At 49.2% G+C, this 25,193-nt stretch overlaps 2 protein-coding genes across 2 annotated transcripts in view; one reads left to right on the plus strand and one right to left on the minus strand.

Annotated features, from left to right (window-relative positions):
- B4GALNT3 (beta-1,4-N-acetyl-galactosaminyltransferase 3) overlaps nucleotides 1-16,012 on the plus strand; it is a 127,471-nt gene extending 111,459 nt beyond the window's left edge. The window contains exons 11-20 of the mRNA XM_034780571.1: nucleotides 170-279; nucleotides 875-975; nucleotides 2,940-3,019; nucleotides 4,035-5,061; nucleotides 5,920-6,218; nucleotides 6,711-6,864; nucleotides 9,435-9,507; nucleotides 10,660-10,813; nucleotides 11,901-12,027; nucleotides 12,814-16,012. Coding sequence (XP_034636462.1) covers nucleotides 170-279; nucleotides 875-975; nucleotides 2,940-3,019; nucleotides 4,035-5,061; nucleotides 5,920-6,218; nucleotides 6,711-6,864; nucleotides 9,435-9,507; nucleotides 10,660-10,813; nucleotides 11,901-12,027; nucleotides 12,814-12,922 — 2,234 coding nt within the window. The 3' untranslated portion in view covers nucleotides 12,923-16,012. The remainder of the gene's footprint in view (nucleotides 1-169; nucleotides 280-874; nucleotides 976-2,939; nucleotides 3,020-4,034; nucleotides 5,062-5,919; nucleotides 6,219-6,710; nucleotides 6,865-9,434; nucleotides 9,508-10,659; nucleotides 10,814-11,900; nucleotides 12,028-12,813) is intronic.
- Nucleotides 16,013-18,383: 2,371 nt separating this feature from the next.
- Nucleotides 18,384-25,193, minus strand: part of NINJ2 (ninjurin 2) — a gene marked incomplete in the record, with an annotated part of 79,775 nt that continues 72,965 nt past the window's right edge. Inside the window, 2 exon segments of the mRNA XM_034780586.1 lie at nucleotides 18,384-18,922; nucleotides 21,858-22,016. Coding sequence (XP_034636477.1) covers nucleotides 21,880-22,016 — 137 coding nt within the window.

The raw sequence follows: 25,193 nt of genomic DNA on the forward strand, positions 1-25,193 counted from the left end.
GGGATCACGTGTTTAACGCAGCTGACATCACTGTGGTGACAAATTGGTACATGTTAATAGGGAATGGCCACGGTGATAGCTGTCCTGTTGTGTCTGTTTAGGGTAGATTTGGTTTGGTGCATTGCCCATGTAACTGTTCTTTTTTTGTGTGTGTGTCTCTACCTCTCAGTACCTTTGATTAGTAAGTCACGTCTGCGCAGGACCCTACCAGACTGCCCTTACAAGCCCAGTTACCTAGTGAATGGATTCCCACTGCAGCGCTATCAGGGACTCCAGTTTGTAAGTCTCATTCCTTAAACAGAGATGTTTGCCCTGCTCATCACTGTGGTGGGAAAAAGTGTACGTCCTGTAGAAAAATGGAACGTAGCTGGGACCAATGCCTGCTTGCGGGGAGGGTGTTCTTTTCATAATGTGTGGAGCAGCCCAAGAGTTGATACCTGCTGAGGTTTGGGTGTTGCTTCTGTTGTCTGTAGAACAATCCAACGTCAGCTTCCCTATTTCCTTATTCAACGGGAGCAGTTACTCAGCTGGATACACACAGCAAGATGCAAATGGGGGGTTTGAAGAACATATCCCCCAATATCAGTTCTGAAGCTGTACAATAAACAGAACTAGGCTCAAACCCAAAGTCCAGACAGTGCCAAACACTGCAAAACTCTGGATGAATTTCTGAACTGTGCAGCTCACCCCTGTCTTCATACATGGCCCAAATCAAAACTCTAGATCCAAACATCCCTAGGACAGATTGGATTTCTGTAATGGGCCAACCCCAGATCTGCATGCTCTGACAGCTCACATCTGGATTTGAACACTAATGCTCATGCCCATCTATACAATATTTTTTTGTGCATGAATTTTTTTCCCTCTTTCCCAGGTTCATTTGTCCTTTGTTTACCCAAATGATTACAGCCGCTTGAGCCACATGGAGACAGACAACAAATGTTTCTACCAGGAGAGCCACTATTACTTGGAGAGGTAAAACAATCCTCCCGAATCACAGTCCAGGACTGGTTGGTGAGGCAACTGCCTTGGCATGTAGCTGAGGCTCTAGGACAGGGGTAGGCAACCTATGGCACACGTGAGCTGATTTTCAGTGGCACTCAGACTGCCCGGGTCCTGGCCACTAGTCCAGAGGGCTCTGCATTTTAATTTAATTTTAAATGAAGCTTCTTAAACATTTTAAAAACCTTATTTACTTTACATACAACAATAGTTTAGTTATATATTATAGACTTATAGAAAGAGACCTCCTAAAAACATTAAAATGTATTACTGGCACACAAAACCTTAAATTAGAGTGAATAAATGAAGATTCGGCACATCGCTTCTGAAAGGTTGCCGACCCCTGCTCTAGGATTTAACCACTGGAGGGGGAGCAGAGAAGCACGAGGGTTTGGACTGGGATAGAACTTTACGTGCAATTTTGTAGAATTCTCTTATTAAACACCCAGAGTCTCCACTGAAGTTAATGGGAATTGAGCATGGGAGCTTGGAGCTTAAATCCTGCAGATAGCCAATGTACTTTTATAAAATGAAAATGTTTTTAACTCCTAAAAGAAAACTGCCCCCCCAGAGGGTAATGTAATGAATGGAAATCAACATGGGTTTATGGAAAATACATCCTGTCAAACTAACTGATACCTCATTTTGATGAGATTGCAAATTTGATTGATAAAGGTAATAGTATTGACATACAGACTTTCTGTAAGAGAAAAGACATGAGAATGATTAAAGGATTAGAAAACATGCCTTTCATACTGATAGACTCAAAGAGCTCAATCTATTTTACCTTCTCTTTGTTAAGCTAAGGGATGACTTAATTACAGTATGTTAAGTGTGTACATGGGGAATAAATATTTAATGATGGGCTCTTCAGTCTAGCAGAGAACGGTATAACACAATCACAATGGCTGGAAGTTGAAGCTAGGAAATAAGGCTTACATTGTTATACAGTGAGAATAATTAACCATTGGAACAATTTAGCAAGTGTCATGGTGGATTCTCCATCACTCACGATTTTTAAATCAAGATTCGATGTATTTCTAAAAGATCAGCTCTAGGAATCCTTTTGGGGAAGTTCTATGGCCTGTGCTAAACAGGAGGTCAGTCTTCAGTGGTTCTCAACCCGCAAGGCCGCTTGCAGCCCAATCAGCACACAGCTGTGGCCCATGAGATATCCTTAAGGCCATACAGGTAACATATATACACCTCTACCCCAATATAACGCAACCCGATATAACACGAATTCGGATATAACGCAATAAAGCAGTGCTCCGGGGGGCGGGGCTGCGCACTCCAGTGGATCAAAGCCAGTTCGATATAACGCAGTTTCACCTATAACGCAGTAAGATTTTTTGGCTCCCGGGGACAGTGTTATATCGAGGTAGAGATGTATTGTGTGGATGCAATCCACATAAAACACAGACAGCTGCATATGTGGCCCACAATGGTAAATAAGTTGAGAACCACTGTACTAGATGATCACAATGGTCCCTTTGGACCTTGCAAATGGAATCTATGAAGGCTTCTCTTCCCCCTACAGGGTTTATCTTTGAGGTGCAGAGAGGTAACCACCCAGCACTTGCTGCTCCATATGAATGAGAGCTCTTCCCATTCATATGGGGCAGCATGAGAGAAGGAAGGAAGGTGTTTGAGGGGACATTGAAATGATGGACAATAAAGGAGGGGTTGATGACTCAAAACTGTTAGAGATGAGTATAAGCATGAAGACAAGTTGTTTGTGTTTGATGCAGAGGAAAAGAGGGGATCAGGGGATTCCAAGAATGGGGTCGGGAAAGTCAGAGTGATGAGACTTGGTCTTTGCAGCCGTATTTTGGATTTAAGGGATGGTAAGATGGCATTTATCATGGTGTGATACAGCAGAGAAACACTCCTCTGTAACATACAGCTGTGCTTACATTGCCTCCTTACTCCTGAAGGTTTGGATTCTATAAGTATATGAAAATCGACCATCCAGAGAGGAGAAATCTGGAGTCTGGGGAGAAAACCAAGCAGCCAGGTAGAGACCCTAATGTGAGAGGCAGGAGGATTCTCCCGTCTGTCAAAAAAATTTTTTTTTCTGTCTCCCTTTCCCTGGAATGGATAGAAGATGCAGCTGACTTCACGTGCAATGAAAAGCATGGCCCTCGTATGCCAGAGAGCCGTGGCCAGGAGGAGGGGGCAGGGCCACCAGACCTGCTAAGTTTTGTGAAGCTGCACGTGACACATCATGCAAATTATTTAATTATATGACTTGCCTATTTACTAATAATTTTGCATAAAGCCTTAAACTTCATCTTAAAAAAAATGTGGATTTATTGCTGGTTAAAGGACCACGGAGAGCTCAGGCTGGGGCAGCCTCCCCATGCCCTTTTCAGACCCTGCCCTATTCTCTCCCCCATCTGCTCCCTAAACCTCAGTCCCCTCCCCCACCTTAGAACCCACCCAGTTTCAACATTCAATCCCCTCCACAATCTCAGTGCCCTTCATTCACTGTTCCCCTTGATCCCTGCTGTCACCCTGCCTCTTCCTCAGGGCAGGCTCCATGCTGGATGGGCACCTGTCAGGCACCACAGTGGGCTCTAATGGCCTCAGTAGGAACTGCGTTTCCTGCTCAAAATTTCATACATAAGATTCCACTTGAGCTGCAGGCTGGCATGAGAGAAGTGCCGAATGTGCACATTTGGCCATCCTGGCCCACATGTGAAAGAGGGCCATAGCTGGGTGGGAGGGGCAAGTTTACATATGCCAGAGACCCATGGCCATTGGTGAGACTGGCCCACACATGCCAAGGAGACTAGTACAAGAATTAGCGCCACTTCCCCTCCCCAGAGCACCCCCAGGGCATTGGAAGAGGGAATATTCACGATCCACACTACAACAGTGAATGAGAACAAGAAAGGCAGCTCCCTCAGTGGTGGATGCATAAAGGGGGATGAGCAGATGGGTTAACTCCCTTCTTCTTCTGGGTGTGGGTCAAGACGGTGGGGGCAGTGGAGCGGGTATGAGAGATGTAACTAGGATCGACGTTGCAGGTTCTGAGGATGGGAATCCTGATGAGTTTCAGTACACAGACCAGGATGCAGAAAGCACCAATCCCCCAAGGAATCCCAGCAAGTGGGGAGCAGAGCCGGTGGGAGTCGAGGCACGCCCCACCATGATAGCAGGCTATGATGACATTTACAATGACTATTCCCTCCCGGGGCGTCGGAAGCTCCTCTCACTCTTAGATGGTAAGGTGGGAGAGGTGCTGCAGAAGAAAGGGGAAAAAAGGCTCCTCATCAAGCCAGCTCACAAGACTTCAGCCAACCAGAGCATCAATCAAACTGGTCTAGAAAGAAACCTGCCAGTGAGGAGGCCCCATCTAAAAATCAAGGTCAAGGACAGTTCCAGAAACCCTCCTCGTCATGTTAGGGGCATCCATAGGAAGTCACTACCCAAACGGGGAGTGGGAGGCCAGGACCCTCCTTCTAGCACAAGACCTCACAAGCCCTGGGAACATATACCCAGCAATTCCAGGAACTCCATTGACAGGATTCCAAGGGAAGTGGGGCCTCTTCAGATAGACCTCAATGCAACCAGCACCAAGGACCAGCCAGCAGGCAACATGCAAGCAAGGACCCAAAGTCCAGTCTCTGGCAAAATAAATAGCAGAGCTGTGAGTGCTGCCAGCCTCAGCAAGCAGACCCTTTACCAGGCACAGTGGCTAAACCAGGTGGAGTCGTACATTGCCGAGCAGAAGGCAGCTGACGGCATTGAGGTAGATGTGGAAAGGGGGCAGGTGGAATCTCAACCTGAGCCTGCTGAGCCGGCAGTGGAAGAGGAGGAGGAAGAGGTGGAAGGGGAAGCAGAGTGGGAGAAGGAGGGATTTGAGTACATGCCATTTGACCAGGTAGTGAACTGGGACCAGACCTTCAGCGCAAGCAACTTGGACTTCCACACGCTGCGGACAGACTGGATCGACCTGAAGTGCAACACATCGGGGAACCTGCTGTTGAAAGAGAGGGAGGCCCTGGAGGTCACACGCGTCTTCCTGAAGAAACTCAACCAGAGAAACAAAGGGTAAGGCAAACTGTCTTTCGCAGCCCATGGTCCTCTCCTATGGTCTCCATACCACGCTGCATAGGAACAATAGGACAGTGTAAAGAACCAGTAGAAGTTAGGGAGCAAACTCCAAAGGTGGAAAATACAGCCCTAGGAAAGGAACTGTGAAGGTGGAAGGGGCACTAAACACGTGAGTGGAATGAGAATGGGAGAAAACACCTTCACTGTAGCTCACTAAGAGGTCAGTAACCCAGGTCAGTAGTGGCTGAAAGGTCTTTGACAGCTGGGTGGTGGCTGGTGGGAAATGAGTGGAGGTTTCAGTCCAGTTCCCAGTAAGCACGTTCCCAGAATGTGTAAATCAGTATCATCATTAGCCCCTCTGTTGGCTGTCTCCTCAGAACTGCCAAGCATTGAATGGACATAGGAAATGAGCTAACTTCTCCCTGCCAGTTGAGGGTTCAGATACACTGAAAGGGTATAAGGAGGCTACTGTCACCCATGCTGTGCCTAAGAAGCCTGTAGTCTCCAGGGCTGTGCATACAGCACCTCTCACTAGCACCAACATAACTTAAATTCACTTTTAAACAGTTATTTTTGGCATGATCTTTGGCATGATCTTTGTTTCCCTTCCTTCATCCGCTATTTTATCTTTGTTGGGATTCCAGATCTAATCCCAAGTGAATAGTCCTGAGGCCAGGTGATAATCAAAAATCTAAACCTCTGACATGGGTTCTGGGGTGGTGCAGTAAAGCTGTGGACTGGGAGTGAAAGGGTTAATCACATTCCTGGATGAGGGACTCGCTGAGATGAACTGGGGAGGAGTGGCTACCGGGCGCTGGTGTGGGGAACATATATAACCCTGTTGCGTCCCTGCAGGAGATTCCACCTGCAGCGCGTAGTGAATGTGGAGAAGCGCCAAGACCGCCTGCGCGGGAGCCGCTACCTGCTGGAGCTGGAGCTGCTGGAGAGGGGAGGGCAGCTCGTGCGCTTTTCAGAGTATGTCTTTGCGCGGGGCTGGCAGGGCATCAGCGGCGACGAGCAGGAGGAGATGAACATGAAGAACCTGGCGTGGGGCCGCCGGCGCCAACTGATGGGAGTTGCAAAGGAGCCAGACCTGTGCTGGCCACGGGGCTTCTCCTGGAACCATCGTGCTGTTGTCCACTTCATAGTGCCAGGTAAGGGCCTTGTAATGGGGCAGGAGATCCAGGCACTTCCAAAATAAAATATGAGTGGGGAGGTTGTGGGGCCTGGTCCTGAGCCAGCCTCTGAGTGAGAAGCTGATAGGGATTGGTTCTGAGCCAGCTCTGAACACCATGTCTGTGCCAGTCTCCACCACCTTGCTCATGTCACTCTCAACTTCCTTTTCCCTGCAAATGAAACTGCATCAGAAATATAACTGGCCCAACCCCCCGAGTGGTTTGAACTCTCTGAAATCTGACTCCCAAAATACACTAGGAATGGGTTCGCCCTGCAGTGTTAAGATCTGGATCCAGATGGCCCCAAAGCTTAGTTTGGGCCTGTCCCTAGATTGCTCCCAGACACCCCTATCAGTCTCAGTTGGATCTGGCAGGAGGCTGAAAATCTTGGCTGTCTGCAATCATTTCAAGGCATGAAATCAATTTTGCTTTGATTTTGTTCTTTCCCTACCCTGTCCCCACCATGATTAGTGAAAAACCAGGCACGCTGGGTACTGCAGTTCATTTCTGACATGGAGGAATTGTCTAGAGTCACCAAGGACCCATACTTCAATGTCATCATCACAGACTACAGCAGTGATGACATGGATGTAGAGAAGGCTCTGAAAAGGTCCAGCTTACGCAGGTGAGAATACCACCTATTCACATGAACTACATACAGGCACACCCCTATAAACACGGCACACACATTAATCTCTGCATACAGGCCATCCTCATCCATCTGCATATAGAAAGCCAAACCCATGCACCCTACAGACAAAAGCCACACACACACACTCTTGCACCTGTATACCACATACAGTGTCACCATCTGACTTCACGCATATGCCTATTGCACAGTCCATCCATCCAGATGCATCTCCCTTTTTGTACCTCCTGTTCAGGTTTGTAGTAAAAGGTCAAAGGCAAGTCTCCTAGTGATGGAGAAAGGGGAAAGACCAAGAGGGTGACAAATCAGTGACAAATGGGACTGAGAGAAGGGGGGAGAATTTAGAAAGCTGCATGTTCAGCCAACTTGTGTGTCTCACTTTAGCAATTATCTAAAGTGGTCACCTGCAGCACAGTACCATCAGGACCTTCTGTGTTGCAGATGACCCTGGTGTTCCCCTGGTGTTATCTGGATAGGTGATCTGCTAGGTCACTCCAATCCTTGACTCCGGGAGCCAGCCTTACCCTGCTCTGCTGTGAGAACCTCCACTCCTGGGCTGTTCATGCATAGCCTCTGGCATGTAAGCTGCTCCTTGAATTGTGCAATCGAATGACACTAGCCAATATCTCTGGTCCCAGACACAACCCTAGGAACTTCCATCTTGCAGTGTCCAGTTATGCCCGCTGGATGCTGCAAGCTTATATGAGCTCATCAGTTTAACAAGAAATTGATATGCACCAGGCTTATTATCCCAAGGGGAATCTCTGACACGCTTCAAACCAAACAAATTTATTAACTACAAAGATAGATTTTAAGTGATTATAAGTCCAAGCATAATAAGTCAGATTTGGTCAAATGAAAGAAAAGCTAAATGCATTCTAAGCTGAACTGAACACTTTCAGTGCCCTTACAAACTTAGATGCTTCTCACCACAGGCTGGCTGGTTGCCCTTCAGCCAGGCTCTCCCCTTTGATCAGCGCTTCAATTGCTTGGTGGTGATGTCTGTAGATGGAGGTGGAAGAGAGAGGAAGAGCATGGCAAACATTTCTCCCTTTTATCGTGTACTTTCTTCCCTCTCGGCTTTGCCCCCCCCCCCCTTCAGAGTCAGGTGACCATTACCTCATTGTGGTCCCTACTGACCAAAGGAAGTGGGGGTGACTCACTCGAGAGTCCAAAAGATCCTTTGTTGCTGCCTAGGCCAGTGTCCTTTGTTCCTGTGAGGTTGGGCTGGGTTTGTCCTATACATGCCCTGATGAGGTGTGAACTGCCCCTCTGCTCTTGGAGAGTTTTGCCTGGGCCTGTTTTAAGCCATGAAGACACATTTTCAGCCTCATAACTATATACATGAAATTACAACCTATAACATTACTATAACAACAATTACTATAACATCACTATAACAACAATACTCAGTGCATCATGAGTCTTCCAGAGACACCCAACATGACAAACTTTGCATTGGATACCACACAGTCATTTTATAAGGATGAACATGGGAGTGTAGGGTGTTCCCACGAGGTACAGAGTGTCACACCTTCCCTCTGTGTTCTAGAGCAGCCTTTCTCAAACTGGGGGTTCCGACGCAAAAGGGGGTAAAAGGCTATTGTAGAGTGGTCGCGAGAGCAGCGGCTGCTGGCCAGGCACCCAATTCTGAAGGCAGTGTCACTGCCAGCAGCAGCACAGAAGTAAGGATGCAATACCATACCATGCCACCATTCTGCACTGCTACTGGTGGCAGCTCTGCCTTCAGAGCTGGGCAGCCAGAGGGCTGTACCCCTGTTTCCTCTCCAACTTCTCCTGGCAGTGTCCTCTATTTGAGAACTTGAAATATGGTAACCCTGGAGGAGGTGAGGGGGAGTCATCACAGCCTGAAATATTTTCAAAGATGGGCCTAGCAAAAAAAGTTTGAGAACCCCTGTTCTAGAGCACATCCCATTAGCAGTCTAGTCCACGCCTCTGGAATGCCAAATGGTGCTGAACAGGCTACTGACGACTGCCCTCACAAGAGACCCTATCCTGTAAATAAAAAGAAATAAGGCACCATATAGCCTCATTACACAAGACTGGGATGCGAACTAACAAAGCGTTTGATTAAAGTTACAAATGTGTTTTTCCCTTCTTAGTAACCATGTCATGGAGCTGCCCTTTGGTTGCTTTGGAACCAGCTAGGAGCAGTTTCACAGAATGAGATCTCAGATATGTGCCAAATCATACAACTAATAGTGTGTGTGTGGGTCTCAAAGCACTTCTGAGACATCTGTTCTGGAATGCAGGTCTCAGTTAAGCACATATCTCGGTTGTCCAGGCCCTGATTATATCAGGCACCTGTTGGGCCCTGGAAGGTGTTCATTGTGCTGCATAGGGATTGAAGGTAAGGGTGAATGTGTAATACAATAACAAATCCACACGTAAAATTGAATGTTCCCAAGAGTTGTAAGTGAGCAGTGAACCAAGGACCTTTCTCCTCCTCTCCCACTATCCCTCACTAGAAGGAGTTGTTGTGAGGCTAAGGAACTTAACCCAATTCCTGTCTGTCTTGCCAACAGTTACCAGTACTTGAAGCTGACGGGGAATTTTGAGCGCTCTGCAGGGCTGCAGGCTGGGATAGACCTAGTGAAGGTGAGTGGCTGGCTGCTGTGGAGCCTGATCTGCAGAAAGATTTGTAGTCTCAATACAGCACAGACACCGTGTACTCAGGCACCACCTGTCATACTGAAACCAGCATGGCCAGGGTCAGTGCAAGTGTCCTGTTCATGCTGCCTTGACAGTGTGCCTCAATCCTGACCTGGAGGGGCCACATTGAGGAGATCAGTTTCTGTGGCCCATTCAGTTCTTAACCTCCCTGTGACTACACTAATTGTAGTGACTTCCTTTTGTGATGTGAAAACTGCCTGCAAGGAATTAGACTGTGGCAACAACATATTTCACACAAGTCACTGAACAGCCATTGTATGGCAACAACTTTACCAACCTGAACCTGGATTTGTGACCTAGAGGTGAAAGGCTGTTTTAATTCATTCCCAACCCCCCACCACTTGGTCACCCTACAGAGGCCTGTTTTAATCCAGTCTGTATTTTCCAAATGAGGAAGCACCATCCCCCAGGCAGACTCCCCAGTGAGGCTCTGAGTGAGATGCGGGAACAGATCACATCGAAGCATGTTTGATTTTGCTGCCGCAGTAGAGTCTTAAGATCTGAGAGGAGGCTTTTGGACCTTGCGTGAGCTGAGGGTGTGGTGTTTGTGGCATGGGAGCCATGGCCCCAAGTTAGGCAGGATCTCTGGGCCCAAGTTGGTGATGGTGAGGCAGAGACTAGGGGCTTGATTCTTATTTATACAAGGGCCCCTTTACACTGCTCTGCCAGTATAGAGGGGCCTTAAAGTGGGTGTACGTTATATGTCAGAGCAGTGTGAAGGGACCCTACTGTGAAAGAGGATGAGACCCTGTGGATCTTGGACAGCTATGGGGCAACAATTGCTGGCTGGTGGTTGGCTTTTGCCTACCTGGGCTGTGAGAGAGGTGGGCATTGTAGTCTTTGGGTATAACTAGGATCATTCAGCAGGACTGGGTTGGAAAATTGCCCTAGTTCAACAGTGTTTACAGTAGGTAAAAGCTGCATAGTCCAGATTGTCGAAAGTGAGTGTAGGATACTGTGGCTGATAGTATGTCAGCGCGATGGTGCCCGCACACCAACCATGGATAAACTATGGTGCCAGGTCAGTGGCAGTGGATGAAATCTCCCTATGACTGATATCTGTGTGATTGGTTCCAGGATCCACACAGCATCATCTTCCTGTGTGATCTCCACATCCACTTCCCGGCTGGGGTCATCGACTCGATTCGGAAGCACTGCGTAGAGGGCAAGATGGCCTTTGCACCCATGGTTATGAGGTTGCAGTGCGGCGCATCTCCACAATGGCCTGAGGGTAAGAGGCCAGGGCTTTATGGCTCAGACCTGGGAGGAAGGTGCTTGTAGTCTGAAATACCCTCAGGATATGTTCCTTCACTATTATCGGGGTCCTCCAAAATCTGGACCTTGTGGGTATTACCAGGGCCGCTAAGAGAGTGACTAGATGTAGGATTGGGTTTAACTGAGCTGAAATCTCAATGCCAGGTGCCAAGGGGATTGTTACTGTGCATTGTAGCGGAGTGTTAAGCAAGCAGAGCCATATAAGGCATCTGAGTGGTGTATTGATGCAGGATGCGTGAAGATTATGCTGGACACCGTTTAGGGTCTTTTTATACACTTGGCTTCCTCAAGAAAATCCCTCCTCTCTCTCAGCTTCTCTCCCCTCACTCCAGCTCTTTCGTCTGCTCTCTTCTTTGCTTGCTGCTGTGGCCATAACTGTTCCCAGGCTCATCTCCACTGGGCCCACGACTGACCCAAAGAGGATTGATGCAAGGGCCACCAGAGCCACTGCCTTAGAGCGTCTCGCTTTGGTTTGAGCTCATTCCTCTGTTTTCAGTGGGCATAGATCATCCCTGCTGAGAAGAGCTGAGAGACAGCAGGTCAGGGAGCAGCACAGCTGTGCAGGTGCGCACAGTGCAGCACTGCTGTTAGGTACAGGTGGCCATCCAAGAAGGGAGTGTGGGACTTCCCGTGATTCAAAATCAGGGCAAAATTCCAGTTTCAGTATTAATACCCAGGGGACAGGGACAGACCCTTGATGTTGGGATAATACAGGTGAATTAGAAAGGATGTTGCTTTTACGTGAGAGGTTAGGGCATCTGTCAGAGCTAAAAGGAGCATGTGTTCTCTAGCCACTTTCAGAACCGGTTCTTGGAGTGCCCTAAACGTTAACACCTTGTACCTTGGTGCTGGGTGTTAGATTTGTTGTGACTAGAGGTGCTGGGATTAGTTTGTGTGTCCCTCCCATTTCTTTGAATCAGTTATTGTCCCAGGGAAGTGTGATTGTTTGACTCTGTGGAATCACCAGGGCTGGGAATCTCCTGCTTCATTCAATAGTGGTTTAGGATGCAAGCATGGTTGATGACTTTTGGTTTTGTCTGCAGGCTACTGGGAGGTGAATGGATTTGGTCTCCTAGGCATATACAAGTCTGACCTGGATCAGATTGGAGGGATGAATACCCAAGAGTTCCGGGATCGCTGGGGAGGAGAGGACTGGGAACTCGTGGACAGGTGAGTGGAGATGTTCCACCAGCTCTGCCCATGCTGCGGTTCAGTAGAACAGTCCCCCTTGATTCTGAGGAGGCAGGGACAGAGAGAGAAGTGAGCTGGGATTCCTGCTGAAGTTGAGCAGTAAGAAATGAAGGTGACAAAGGTCACAGTGTGCATTCCCCATCAGTGGGCGACCCCCTGAGCATGTCCTCTTAAGCAACGCATTGGTTGTCAGAGCTCAGGGGGCTACTCTAACCAGAATGCCTTACCATAGCCACTGACATAGGAGAGAGCTATCTCCAGAATCCTGGTACCTTCCTGCCACACCCTTGGCAGGCATTGGATAGATCAGACACATACAGATGCTCCCAGTGCATATTTTCGACCCCTTCCTGGTCTTTGAGCAGTGCTTAGTACTATGGGACCCTGATCTCAGCTGGGGCCTGTAGGCGCTATAATAACACACATAATAAAAGCCCAACAGGGCAGCTATTTGGAGTAAGGTCATCCGGGGCCATGGGGTGCAGTTACATTTTTTGAAAAGTTTGTGATATGAGGTATCCCTTTTCCTCACCCCTTCGTGCAAGATAGCTCTTTTGCATGCTGGACAAGTCCTAGACCTCATCAGCCCTTGGTTGTAGGCCTTAGCAATCTTTTGGGCCATTCTATTAGTGCAATGGTTTGGTATATGACACTGTACGGAGGAGACTTTCACACAGCCCTAGCCACCCTTACTGCCAACCCTTCCTTGGAGTGTCTTATTGAACTAATCTCCTCTTGAATTTTCTCCTCTTCCTTCCCCCACAGGATCATGCAGGCTGGCCTGGAAGTGGAACGACTGTCCCTGAGGAACTTCTTTCACCGATTTCACTCCAAGCGGGGCATGTGGAACCGACATCAGCTGAGGACACCGTAATGTTCGGCCACAAAGCTGCCCGGCAGAGCCAGCCACCGTTTTATCAGCGCATGCACCTCGCCTAGGCTCGCAGCCGAGAGTACACACTCCTCTTCTCTCCAGAGTCATCCTAGGAGATCAGACTTACAGGTGCTTGTGAAAAGGGATGATCAGTGTATAGGAGTGGGAACTTATCTTTGGCACTCGTGAGCCATTGGGTCCCGGACATGGGGATCAGTGACTCGCTCTGTATTTGGGGGAGCCTTAGACAAGCGAAGGACTGGTTACCTCTGACACTGATGCACCTAGAGCTCCTGACAGATGGTACGATAGAAGTGGTGGCAAGCTGTCTGGAGTGTCTTGCATGGTGCTAATTTAAGAAAAGGAACAAATCCCAGTTACAACCAGAATGGATTATTTACAATAAAGCTGCTGCTTCTTTTGATACTTGAAAAACTCTGACACCCATGTCTTTGGACAGGGGACCAAAGGAACTTCTCTGAACTGTGTTGTGTCCTCATCCCCATGTACCAGCCCAGCCCAGAAAAGTCTGAGGAGCTGTTAGGCACTCTAGGCTGCCAGTGCTTAGCCCTATTTGCCACCCTTTCATCTAAATCACTGGGAAAATCTACACTCCTGTTCAACAAACCATGGGCCGTATCTGGAGACTCAAACACTTTTCCCTCATGAGAGACCCCATTTGCCTGCAGCTGGCTGGGGCTAATGTTAAGAACCCACTTTGGTTAGTTGTTTCCTGCCTGAGGCTCACGCTGGGTACTTGGAGAGGACAGGTGAGGCCATCTCAGTAGGCACTGGGAAGCCATATCGACAGCTGTAGCCCAGTCAGACAAGGGTGTGTCCCAGCAATAGCTGGGAACTCGTAATAGATGGAAATGGAATATCTGATTGTCTGAAATATTGTATCTTTGTCAGTGAGAAGGAGAACTTTTCTGCTCCTCAGACCTGGTCTATAACACAGCATCTGGGGGTTAATTTAATAAGTTATGATTTCACAGTTGTTTTCCATGGTAGATTCTACGTGTGTGAAGAACTATTTGTTTGCATAGTGGAAGAACAGGAGCAGTTCACAATGTTGCACTTATGGAAGGACCAGATGAGCCTTGTGCTGGCACTGCTGAGATGGACTTAGGATCTGGGGCTTGCACTGGTGACAGGACCATGGAAGTTTGGTGACTGCACTGATGAAAGGAGCTTGCTTTGGTGAAAGGAATATGGAGGGGACCTTGTTCAAACTCTGCCCAAACCTAGGGTGGAATCCTGTCCCCACCAAAGTCATAATTCGAGGACTGCAGAGATCCACAGCTTGGCTGGTATGGGCTAAGTCAGTGCTCCACCAACCATCAACCTCCAGGGTTGGGGAGGGCATGCTATGCAGAGTGGAGCAATGGTGAAAAATGTACAAGGGGCTACTGAGTCTTTTAATCCATTAAATATTTGTAGGACTGTAGCCATCTGGGATCTAAGAAGATGCAGTATCAAACCCACTGCAAATCACAGCAGTCTTTGTAACTAGGGAAGGTACTTTTCATATTTAGAGACTGAGGAATAACACAAAAACGATTTTTGGAGGGGAAAAGAGGTGATAAATGAAAACTCTGTTTTTAGAAGTTTAATGATTTGGCAGTTGATTGTTTCTGACTGGAATAGTTGATATGCACCTTTAGTGCATGTCCTATCATGCTGCTTTATTCAGGGGCTTGTGCACATACTTGCAGGGCATAACAAATCTCTAGTACTTGCAAACCCTCTCTCCAAACTCTGGATTCCTTGGGACGGCAAGTCTCATAGCATGTCTGAACTGGCTCTGTAAAGAAATTCTTGTGGAATGGGGACTGGCTGGCCTAGAAGATAAGCAGTGGGATCCAATGAATTAGAAATAGTACTTAGCACTTTTGAAGAAGAGTATCATTTTACCAATGGGGAAAGTGAAGCATGAAGGGTCGGAGACTGCCCCTAGGGCTCACAGTAATAGAGCTGGGCATATCAAAAGGGATACAATCCTTGCTCCATTAATATCAATGGCAAAACTCTCATTGACTTCAGTGGGATTAGGATTTCATCCGGGGTCTTCTGGTGCTCACTCAGCTATGCTCCTTCCTTTGTGCCTTTCAACGAGATTGGTAATGATCAAAACTGTTCACTTCCTTAAGGGCTCTTTGGTTGTCTATGTGAAATAGGTGGTAGAGTCTCAGTCCTATTCCTAGAGGGCAATTATGCATACCACAAAAGCCACCATCACAATTGGCACTAGTTGGCAGCCTCAGCAGAGAATCCTCAGAGGGAATTCTCCATGGAGACTGAACCTGCCTGTCAGCCCTTGAAGTAGTCAGTAGAGGTCCAGTTGAGATTGCCACTGGTTGTGGGGAAAGAGAGGAGTACCTGCTCCAGGGCTGTCAGGCCAGCATGAAATGCATACGAAAAAGTCAAGGGTTTAACCCCAAGGATGCTTCTTCTCTCCCACCCGCCCCAATCAAAATCAAGAACAGAGTGGAAGCTGAGGCTTATAGATTCTGGCTTATGTCACTCTGGCTTACGCACTGATGGGATTGGGGTGGGTCATGGGGTTCTCCTCTATCAGAAAGGAGACATGTCTCAGGAATGGCAGCTCCCCAGACATCACAAAAGGGCTACGGGGAGCCTGGCTTTACCAAAGTGGGGAAGTAGGCTTCTCCATAAACTCAATCTCATTTCCACTGGCATTATTTGAAGGCATCCGGCTCTTTCCACTGCCTTGTGAACTCCATGATGGAAATTGTTTTGCAATCCAACAAAGGGGTTGGGAGAGAATGGGTTTTATCATGAAAGAATCTGTTGTGTGACCATGATGTGACTGTTTTGTCATTGTCTTTAATGTTTCCCTCATATGAATGTCTTGCCTTCTCTCATTGCTTGTAAATGTCTGAAATGTTATCCAGACACCGACGCCTGGTGTTTTAATTCTGTACTGTACCTCTGAATTCCACACCTTAAAGTGGCTTTGTGTCTTTAAGATGATTCCCAGGCCTCCCCTCTGTTAGGAGGGGGGGTAGGCTGGCACCGCAAGGGGTTTATAAATACAGTTTCTTCCTACAAAAGCTCACTTCTGTCTGTATGTTCCTCAGACATTTGCCAACAACACTCTTCAGTGATTAAAGGTCAAATGTTCCTCTCTTTGTCTCACCCAGCAAAAGACAACGTTAATACATGGGATATAGATCACTCTGTACCCCAGCAGGGGTGCTGCAGAGACCAACACAAAGGGGGGGCGGGATTCAGGGGTCAGATCATGATCTGTTTTTTCCCCCACTCAAGCAATGGGGGCTGCATGGGAATGGGACAGGAGGACATAGAGGAGTTTCTCTCCTATTAATCAGGGCTGCATCACAGGAAATGGAACAGAACATTGATGCAGGCTAGATTTCCACCCCAAGCAGCAAGGAGCACTATAATGATAGACCAATCTCTGCCTCAGCCGGCAGGGGCCATCTCATGGAGTAAGGTGCAGGAGGGAACACAGAGCTTAGCCCATTCTCTGAGAGAGACAATGGACAAACATTAGATCAGTTCTTTCCTAGACATTGTTTATTTAAAATAAACAACCTCCCTGCTGCCTATGGGAGTGCAAGCAGGTCAGAACAGAGCTGAGGTCTGATACATAGAAGTGAGAAGGCAGCCAGGAGCGCCAATGCTCCTGACTCCATGATCGAGAGGTGATAAAGGGCAGCACTGTGTGCTGGTCTCCTGCGGTGTCATGTTCAGTAATGGGAAGTAATCCCCACACAAATATGCCTCACATGCAGCACTACATGGCTTGGCGTCTCTGTGAGAGAGAAGGACATCCAAGTTAACTTTTGATGATGGAGAGTCCCTCACCTCTTCCTCCTCTGCTGAGTCATTTGTCTGACATTCAGCCATTACTGCTCTGCCCCTGGCTTTGTGAAGCAGACTGTGGCCATGAGGGAGTGGGTGGATTGGCACCTGAGAAAAGGATATAAATCTTGTCACCTTTGCCTAAACCCAGTCAGGTCAGTAGTGGTTGAAAGCCATAACCTGATAGTTCCTTGGTGGCCTGTGTGAAATAGCCTCACTCTAGCTGCTAGTGGGGAAATATCCACCTCATAAATCCTCACTGCTGCTAGCAGCTTCTTGGCTGGCTCCATAGAGAGACCAAGGAGTGAAATAAGCACAGAGAGCAAACAACCCTCTAACTTTTAGAGATGGTGCCTCTAGCACGTAGATGAGGCAGCTTTAGTTACCCCTGGGCAAAATAAACAAAGATGGATGACAACAAAGTAATCATTAATATTATTGTGTGTATAATCTGAAGCAAGAAAATCTAAACAGTCTATCATGGCTACTACTAAGAAATACCCACATAAGACTTTCGCCTATAGAAGAACACTCAGAAGGATCAGTAGGCAAAATCCTATAAGGCAAATTACTGGAGAGTTAGGAATGTAATGATGCCCTGCATTTCTACAGTCAGCTAATTTGGGAGGAACATGCTATAGAAATGTCATTTGGCCCTGTCTCCAGGATGAAGCTAATACCTCTGATTTAAATTGAAATGCAACAGAGTAGATTTCTGGAAGGAGATCTGAAAAGTCAAACACACAGGAGGTCGGCTCAGCTTGTGGGAGGTAAACAGTGACACCAGCCAAAGTCATGTCAGCAACAGCCATATTAGCAGTATCCAGTATCTCTTACACGCTCTTCTGAGGAAAATATGTGAATATCATCATGCAATTGCCGTTGCCTTGCCTTTCCTATCCAGCTGTGATGGGAATGTACACAATGCCAACCTTAGGAATTTTCTATCGGTTTATTGGATACATAGGATTTCACCTATATTGAAATCTGACTCTGTCTTTGAGTGAAAAATCATTTAATAAAGAGGAAAACATAGTACTCAAGTATGCAAATAACTGACAAGTCAAAAATATCCAATTTTTGAGTGTGACACCAAAAATCAGGCTGCCAGAAAGAACCTGCTAATTCAGAATGATCTGAAGATACACAACCTCAAAGCAGTAATTAAAAAAAAAAAAAATGTAAAACCACTTTCCAACAAATTAGAATCCTCATCAGGACTAGCAGGATAAAAATCATGTATTTAATAGCATACCTGTTACTGATAACACCTTTAATTATAACACCAAAAAAGGTTTAAACCCAGTTTACTCTTGAACATGTATATGCTGTTTGTTTACTTTTTGCACCTCAGTTAATGTAGACAAGTGAAGCTAGACTGGTCTGTTTCACTTTCTGTGTTTAGTGAGCTTCATTTCCAATTTCTCCTACAGTACCGCCATGTTATCCATAGAGGATTTCTAACAAGGTCCTTGTGGTGGTATCTAAGCATAGTATATTTGCTGTGGGGTTTAGGTTTCCTGCACTGCAGAGGAATGTTTAATGGTTTTCAAAAAAGCATCTCATTTGATTTTTTTAAGCAACCTTGAAGAAAACATTTTTATTCCTAGTCATTCCATTTTAGTCATCATAACACACACACCCACTCCTTTCCTCCCACAAAAACAACCAATCAACCAACCTATATTTGAGACATAAACTGTTTGATAGTGTTACTTTAAATGTTGCCAGTTACAACATATTTGGACATGATATGGTTACTTTTGCTTACCAAATAAATATAACTCAGTCTAGAACTCAATTCCCTGTAGAAAAGTAGTTAATATTGAATATGAGAAGCAGAGAATTAAAATTAGAGAAAAGTTGTTGTTACCTATGCACAGGAGCATGTTTGGAAAATGCTTTTTTGCAACTTTTTGTGAAGCTCTCTAGAAATCACTGCACAACTTGCACTAGCGTTGAAAAATCAATGGAAATTTCATTCCTGCAAAGCTACACATGCTTTATACAAACAACCTGCATAAAATACTTTACAAACAATTTTTAAAGAGTAATTCAGGCATTCTGTGTCTCCACTCAGCTGGTAGGATTCTGCTGAGGTCAGTAAAAAATTGAAGGAAGGGACCCTAAAGCTGGTGCCACACACACAACCTGCAAGAAAAACAAAAGATGCAAGATAAGAATCCACTAGTTTCCTCAGGTCAGCAAGTATTTCATAGAAGTTTCATAAGCAGGATCCCAGGAGAGCTTTCCCTCTACCCTCTGCCTGTGTTACCTATTGCAATCCATTCCCCCCCCACACACACACACAAAAACACACCCAAGCTACAGGGCCATTCCAAGAAAACATGCCACCATTATAACATTTTTTCATTCTATTTGCCCTAAGTTTCCTTAATTCATACTGGATCTCAAGTTAGGGTGACTGCCTGTCCCTTATTTTAAGGGATGTCCCTTGACCATTTTAAACATTGAAGCTTATGATAATTGCATTGTAAACTTGAAGGCAGTAGAAACATATACTCGAGAGAAAATACATGTTATGCTAAGGGAAATGGCAGTTTCCCTAAAATGTCCCTTAAAATAAAGCATTGTTCCTTAGTTTTCATGTAGTTTTCCCTTATTTCCAGCCAGCAAAGGTGATCACCCTATCCCCATCTCTTCTAGCACTGCATCATTCTAGTCCAGTAGGATGACTTCTGGGCTTGTAGTTAACATGCGCATAAGTGTTTGCAGGATCAGGGCTTATGGTAGCATTTAGAGGCTTTACAATGCTATTTTGTGCTTTTCAAGCTGAAGAATCTCAAAGCATTCTATGAACCAGTCCTGACTGATTCCTATGGAAGTAAAACCCAGAGAGGGGAGTTAAAAATGTTGCATGGTTCCCTCTATATTAATCTGTATTAATCTGTAGTTGCTCTCTATCACACTCAAAGGGGAAGGTAATTGCCGCCACAATAAATATGGCATTCAGCCCCTAAATCCCACAGATCTCGCAAAATCCAAAGCCAGTGCCATCTTCATGGAAGCTTTGTGCCTCTGCACTGAGTCCAGGATCCCACCTCCCTCTCCAATCCAAATTTCCGTGAGACTCTCCTGCTGGCCATTGCCCCAGCATCCTTGGGCGTTGGTGACCAGATGTCCAATTTTTAAAGGGACAATCCCATATTTAAGCCCTCCTGCAGGTGTCCCAACTTTTTCTTAAAAATGGGCAAATTGTCCCGTATTTTCTGTCTCTCCTGCCCTCCTCTTCCCCCATCAGTACTGGCAGATCCTGCTGCTGGCCAGATCCCGGCTCGCCAGCCACTCACCCACCAGTGGTGAGTGGGGGGTCCAGTGGCTGATGATGGGGGTGGGTGTGCAAGGCTGGTGGCGGAGCGAAGATGCAGTGTGTGGCACCAGCCACTCTCCCCGCCACTGGTCCATCAGCTCAGCCCCTGCTGCGTGCCAGCTCTCGGCCAGCAGGGCCACCCCCCCCATCCTATTCCCGGCTGGCACTGTCTGCGTGCTGCAAGCTGTGGTGGCTGGTGAGTGTGGCCAGCCACCAGAAGAGGGCCGGTTACGTGTTGCCTCTGCTGTCCACCCATCAGCCCTTTACGTTCTCCCCCTCTTGCTGTCCTCTCCCTGCTTTGCCCCTTCACCTCCCCCCCAAGGCCTGCGGCTCCTCCATATCCCGGCCCCTGGCACATCCTGCTCCCAGCACTGTGTGGAGAACCAGCCCCAGGTCGGAGCGCTCAGCTCACCAGCAGCCTGGCAAGCAGGCTCCTTCCTTCCCCAACTGCCTCTGGCTGGGCTAGCATCCTGGGAAAGCCCAAGACCCTCGAGCCTGGGGTGCTGGCCAGGAGGAGACAAGCCCTGCATGTGCCAAAGCCATGCACAGCGCAGGCACAGGGAAGCCTCTCTGCCCCTCAGCTAAGCTCTAGAGCAGCACCGGGAATGATTTTCAGCCTGTTTACACCCCGAACCTGCAGGCTCCACAGCAGCCCCTGGGGAAGGGGCTTAGCACCCTCTTCAAACCCACCCCTCACCCCAGCCCTGGTTCCTGCCCCCAGGGAGTGTGGGACTGCTCCATTCCCTAGGAACCCTCCCCTGTTGAGCCACCTCTCTGGCCTGGTTCACTGAAGCCCCTGCAGTCAGGTTCCCTAGGCCCTGGTGCACAATGCATCCTTTGGGCTTAACCCCTTCCTGCCTGCACTGTAGTGTGGGGACCAGAGGCAGCTGGGTTAGAACGGTGGCCTGCCTGGCGGTGTTAGCTGCCTTTCAACACTGTGCAGGCAGGAATGGACAAGCTGCTTCCAGCCACACATGTGGGGGTGGAGGGAAGAGAAGCTCTGCAAAGACATGGACCAGGTCATCCCTCCTCCTCCTCCCTGGCAGCTGGAAGCAGCTCCTGTCCCTTCTGTCCTGCACAGTGCTGAAAGGCTGCTGCTGGCCACATTCACATGCTTGAATACAAGTAATTTTATCAGGTGTCCCATATTCAGTATAGGCAAATATGGTCACCCTATTGGTGGGAACCATTAAGGCAAGAGGAATAAGGGTCAAAAATCAGTTTCTTAAAATGGCCACCACCATCACCAAATAGCAGTGGCCATTTTGAAAAGCTCCCTCCCTACTGCCTCTCTTTCCTTCCACCACCCTTGCCAGCATTGGTCCCTCTTCTGATCTCTCCCACTGCCTGAATAGCTCTTGGGAACCAGGTCCTTTCCCACCTACATGCCACACCCTCCTTTCCACTGTCTGACTCCCCTCCCATAGTACCTATCATGATGATCCAGGTTGGGATTTGCTATCTGCTGGACACCAACTGCTGCTACCAGATATCTGATGAATCCCATAAATGTGGACTCATGACACCCTTGCTTTAGAGACGGAGCAAGGAAATTCCTTTTCCTGAGAGATCCTGTCACACAGCCCAGGCTTCCCATGGGACAACACTATTCACAAAGGGGCCATGTGTGTATGTGTAGGGCTGTCCCCCACCTTCCCTTCCACTACAGCATTGATGATTTCTGAAACCCTTTGACTGCCGAAGCAGTTGACCCTTCCAAAGGTTGGTGGTAGTGGACCCTCATCCCTTCATTACCTGATTCCCTTGCTCTCCAGGCCTAGAGACCAGTCTTCTGTACACCAAAGCCGGTGATGAAGATGTTGAGGATGACGGTGATGAAGATCAGAGCCGTGGCAACATTATTGAGCACGTTCAGGCGGTGCTGCTTTGACACATCATTCAGGTTCAGCCGAGCTGAGACACAGTACAAAACAAAGGGAGAATTGAAAACTGGCTCAAAGCCTCATGGCCTAAAGGAACCATGTCCTGGGCAGACTGCTGAACACACGTGAGGTAGTGGCAGCAAGTTGTCCCAGGGATTGGAGCTGGGAGGATGATTTTATTAATACTACAGTACAGGGTTTTTGAGTGGGGGTGGGGAGTGAGGGAGCAGAACAGTGTAAGTTAACCAAGAGAGGCCTAGTTTTCTGAAGCACACCCACAGCTCCCAATGACGTCAATCTGACAATCAGGCCCTACATAAATAACAAGGGAGTTACTGCTGTCTATAGTCCAGGCTCATGCTCCATTGTCATTCCTCACAGCGCCAAACAGGAGCGCACACAAGTGCTGGGAATGACAGGCCTTTGTTTATCAGCTGAAGGGAGGCTCCAGGCCTGATGGGGTCTGTGGAGACTTTTGCCAAGTAAGACCATGTCTACGCTAGCAACACTAGAGCGGCATAGCTGCCGCTGTGCTGCTGCAGCGCTGTAGTGTAGACTCTTATTACAGTGACGGAAGGGGGGTCTCCTGTTGCTATGGTAAATCTGCAAATTTTTCACACCCCCGAGTGACCTAGCTGGGTCAACCTAACTTTCTACATAGCCCAGCCCGGCAGTGCAAGGAAGGGCTCTTGGCATCATGGGAGTAGGCAATGGGAGGCTTTTAGACACATGATAGAGGCACTGGTGTGCTTGTCAATGAGGGTCAGGAAAGGTTTCCACAAGTGGTGAGGGCACTGAATGAGGTGGCAGTAGGAGGGGAAAGGTGCTTAGGGAGAGCTGGCTCCTCGAGCTCCTCCTTCAAAGTGGGTGTGTGGAGAAGGGGCAGGGAAAGGTGCTTAGGGAGAGCTGGCTCCTCAAGTTCCTCCTTCAAAGTGGGTGTGTGGAGAAGGGGGCCAGAGCAGGTGTGGGAGGTCCTGGAGATGGGTGTGCTGACAGAGCAGGCACCCTGTAGTGAGACAGAGTGGCTCCCTCTGAGCCTGAGGGGGCGGAACTGCCCCATGCCCCTGGTGAGCAAAGTCAATACAGCCCTGCCCCCTGTGCTGGAAGCAGGGGGCAGGACAAGACGGGCCGTCAGCTCAGTTGCTGTACCTTGCCGCTGAACTCTGGACCAGGGACCGAGCTGTGCAGTGCCCTGCCCCTGGAGGAGACTGATTGTGGAGAGGAGTTGCTGGGATTGCCATCCTCCATTTACCCTGAGGAGGCTGAGCACCCATGGACTACGGAGCCACGCCAAGGATGGGCGGTAGGAAGTAGCCATGGGGAACCAGACATTAGTCCGGTTGTGTTGCTGGGAAATGAGTCAGCGTGTTTTGGTGACTTCACCGCTGACCGGGTGATGGGATCACCAACACTGTTAGGGCCCTGGGCTGGCCCTGGTGGAGCAGCGTGGGCCTGGGTATCCCTAACCCCTGCTGCTAAAACCACCCCATGGGAGGTGGCCTACTACCTTAGGCTAACAGGCCTGTGCCCTGTTTGTGGCTTGCTCCAGCCAGGGGGCTGAAAGCCCCTAGACCGGTGGTCCTCAAACTTTTCAGGGTCACGCCCCCCCTCTTGCCCCTGTTCGCAACCCCCCAGGCTGGGAGCAGGGGGGTGGGGCATGGACTGGGTAAGAAGGCTGCAGCTGCAACTGGGGGTGGGTTTAAGAGCAGGGATGTGGCCAGGGCCAAGGCTAGGGGCAGGAGCAGAGCCACAGCCAGCCTGCAGTGGGGACTGGCAGCTGGGCCTGTGGCCAGGTGCGGAGCTGCGGCCGGGGCTGAGGCTGGAGATGGGGCCAGGCGCAGGGACAGGAGTTGGGCCATAGCTTGGGGCAGGGTTGGAGCAGAGCTGGTGGTGGGGAGGGGCTGGGTGGTGCTCCTTCCCTGCCCCCCAGGGGGGCTGGCCTGGGCCTGCTACGCTCTCTGAATGTTCCTCTGCACCCGCCTAGGGGAGTGTGCCCCACAGTTTGGGGCTGAAGGCTGAAGCTAAAGCTAAAGCCTGAGCCCCAAGTGTTAATTAGGGTTACCATTCGTCCGGATTCCCCCGGACATGTCCAGTTTTCTCAGTTAAAAATAGCGTCCGGGGGGAATTTGTAAATGTCCGGACTTCCCCCATGTAGAGTGCACGTGGCTGACAGGGCAGCCAGCCGGATGGTGCCACTTGCACTGGGCTCCAGCAGCCAGAGGGAGCCCCTCCTCCGCTTCCCCCTCCTCTCCCCTGCAGCTGAGATCACTCACTGCATTCGCAGATCGCCGGACGTTCGGGCCTCCAGCAGTCTGGAGCTCCTCCCCCTGCCCAGCGCGCCGCTCCGCAGCACTCTGCGAGGGCGGGAACCAGGCTATGCGCTCCGTGGGGGAGCGCGGCAACGTGTCGGGCTGCGCGTGGAGCCTGACACGCTGTTCTGAGCGGCACGGTAACGGGGCCAGGGAGTCGGAGAAGGAGCAGGGACGTTCTGGAGGGGGCAGTCAAGAGACAGGGAGCAGGGGGAGGGTTGGATGGGTTGGGAGTTCGGGGGGGGGCTGTCTGGGGGTTGGGGGGGTAAGGGTTTGGGCAGTCAGGGTACAGGTAGAGGGTAGGGTCCTAGGGGGGCAATTAGGGTTGGGGGTTCTCAGGAGGGGGCAGCTAGGGGACAAGGAACCGGGAGGCTTAGGTAGGGGGTGGGGTTCTGGAGGGCAGTTAGGAGCAGGGGTCCCAGGAGGGGGCAGTCAGGGGACAGGGAGCAGAGGGGTTTAGATGGGCCGGGAGTTCTGGGAGGGGGGGCTGTCAGGGGTGGGGAGTGGTTGGATGGGGCGTGGGAGTCCCTGGTGTCTGTCTCGGGGTGGGGGTATGGATAAGGGTTGGGGCAGTCAGGGGACAGGTAGGGGGTAGGATCCTAGGGGGCCAATTAGGATGGGGGGAGGATCTCAGGAGGAGGCAGTCAGGGGACAGGTAGGGGATAGGGCCCTAGGGGGCTAGTTAGGATGGCGCTTCCCCTCCCAGGCTCCGGCTGCGCTGGGGAAGCGCCCGGCCGGGGGCAGGGTCTGGAGGTCTGGGGCTGCCCAGCAAACCGTGAAGCCGGTAGCGCTCGGGCAGCTCCGCTCTTCAGCTGCACAGAGCTGAGGTGTCTGGGGGGAGCTGCAGGCGGATTCCCCCGCGGCGGCGGCTGCTGCTGCTCCCCCCAGACACCTCAGCT

Source organism: Trachemys scripta, chromosome 1, assembly GCF_013100865.1.
Source record: "Trachemys scripta elegans isolate TJP31775 chromosome 1, CAS_Tse_1.0, whole genome shotgun sequence".
NCBI lineage: Eukaryota > Metazoa > Chordata > Testudines > Emydidae > Trachemys > Trachemys scripta.